Here is a 1640-nt window from a genome sequence, read left to right as displayed (position 1 = left end):
TGTGTGTGTGTGTGTGTGTGCACAACACTTAGCCAATGTAACTTTTAAACATATATATTATGTAAAGTGTATCCTGTGTGCTCTGACACTTACGTGGATGTCTCTGGGCCAAGCCACTCACCTGAGAACGCATCTGCTTTACCTCATATTTCATATCGCACACAGTAGGTGTCTGTTCACAGCACCTTTATTACATGTGCAGATATGAGGATAATCTGTCATTGTTATGCAGGTGTGTAGAGTCTCTGCTGCGTCGCGGTGCGAACCCCAACAGGATCGTCGGGGACGGAGTGTCAGCGGTGCATTTAGCTGCAGGTAAAGAGTCTGAGAAAGGACTGCGCTGCCTCAAACTCATTCTGCAGCACGGAGCGGATCCGAACCTCAGGTCAGTTACACCAGCACTTCACAGCTATGATCAAGCAGTGCACAGCAGGGCCCTTATTCATCCTAGTGACACATTCTATTCCTAGAAAAGTGAGCGTTTCCCCTTGAAATTAAAGAGAAGATCCTAGTAAAGATAAAAGGTATTCACAAAGCATCTTGACCCTTAAAAGAGCCCTTAAGGTCAAAAAGTGTTAGGAGTAGGGAGGAGGATTTAAGAGGATTAAGAGCTTCTTTAGCAGAGGAGAGAATGGACGAAACATGAAGAGGGAGAAGAAATGTGTTGCACACAATGCATGACCGTGAGTTAACCAGACGCTACACATTAGATGGTGCAGGGATCATGTTTGTGGCCGATCTTATTAGAGACACGCTAACATCACAGCGCTGAAATGCCATAGTGCCAGAAATGGAAGTAAATCACTACATGAACATATCTGGCAACTGGAACAATGCAGCTATGCAGCAGTGATGATTTGGGTCTGTCACAACCTTCTAAAAGCTAAGTGATCACACAAACTATTACAGCACTTTCAGAACCCTAATGTGTGCTGTTCATTTCCTATAAATGTTTTTAAGTATGACAGCATGGTAAATAAAAAATAAAGAATATATATACAGTTCCGGTCAAAAGTTTGGGATCAGAACGATTTTTAATGTTTTTTTTACAGGAGTTTATTCTGCTCATAAAGGCTGCATTTATTTGATCAAAAATACAGGAAAAATGTAATATTGTGAAATATTATTATGATGTAAAATAAAGTTTTACTATTTTAATATACATTAAACTGTGCTGTATTTCTGTGATGCGCAGCTGTATTTTCAGCATCATTCCTCCAGTCTTCAGTGTCACATGATCTTCAGAAATCAGTATAATATGCTGATTTATTATCAGTGCTGGAAACTGTTGCTGCTTCATATTTTTCTGGAACCTTTTTTTCAGGATTCTTTGATTAATAAAAAGTTAAAAAGCAGAGCATTTATTTAAAATAGAAATCTTTTCTAACAATATACACTACCGTTCAAAAGTTTGGGGTCAGTACATTTTTATTCTTTCTTTTTTGAAAGAAATTTTAACTTTTATTCAGCAAGGATGTGTTAAATTGATAAGAAATGCGAGCAAAGATCTATATTGTTAGAAAATATTTATATTTTTAATAAATGCTGTTCTTTTAAACTTTTTTTATTCATCAAAGAATCCTGAAAAAAGTACCGCAGTTTCCAAAACAATATTTGGCAGCACAACTGTTGATAATTCT

The 1640-nt window shown here is 37.3% G+C and overlaps 1 protein-coding gene across 1 annotated transcript in view; it reads left to right on the top strand.

Moving 5' to 3' along the window:
* Nucleotides 1-137: 137 nt before the first annotated feature.
* Nucleotides 138-1640, top strand: part of LOC107575641 (uncharacterized) — a gene marked incomplete at its 3' end in the record, with an annotated part of 39319 nt that continues 37816 nt past the window's right edge. Inside the window, exon 1 of the mRNA XM_016262004.1 lies at nucleotides 138-385. Within this exon, the coding sequence (XP_016117490.1) occupies nucleotides 195-385 (191 nt within the window). The remainder of the gene's footprint in view (nucleotides 386-1640) is intronic.

Source organism: Sinocyclocheilus grahami, unplaced genomic scaffold, assembly GCF_001515645.1.
Source record: "Sinocyclocheilus grahami isolate Dianchi unplaced genomic scaffold, SAMN03320097.WGS_v1.1 scaffold2777.1, whole genome shotgun sequence".
Lineage (NCBI taxonomy): Eukaryota > Metazoa > Chordata > Actinopteri > Cypriniformes > Cyprinidae > Sinocyclocheilus > Sinocyclocheilus grahami.
The sequence above is the reverse complement of the archived record's forward strand: the minus strand, read 5'-3'. Positions and strand labels throughout refer to the sequence as shown.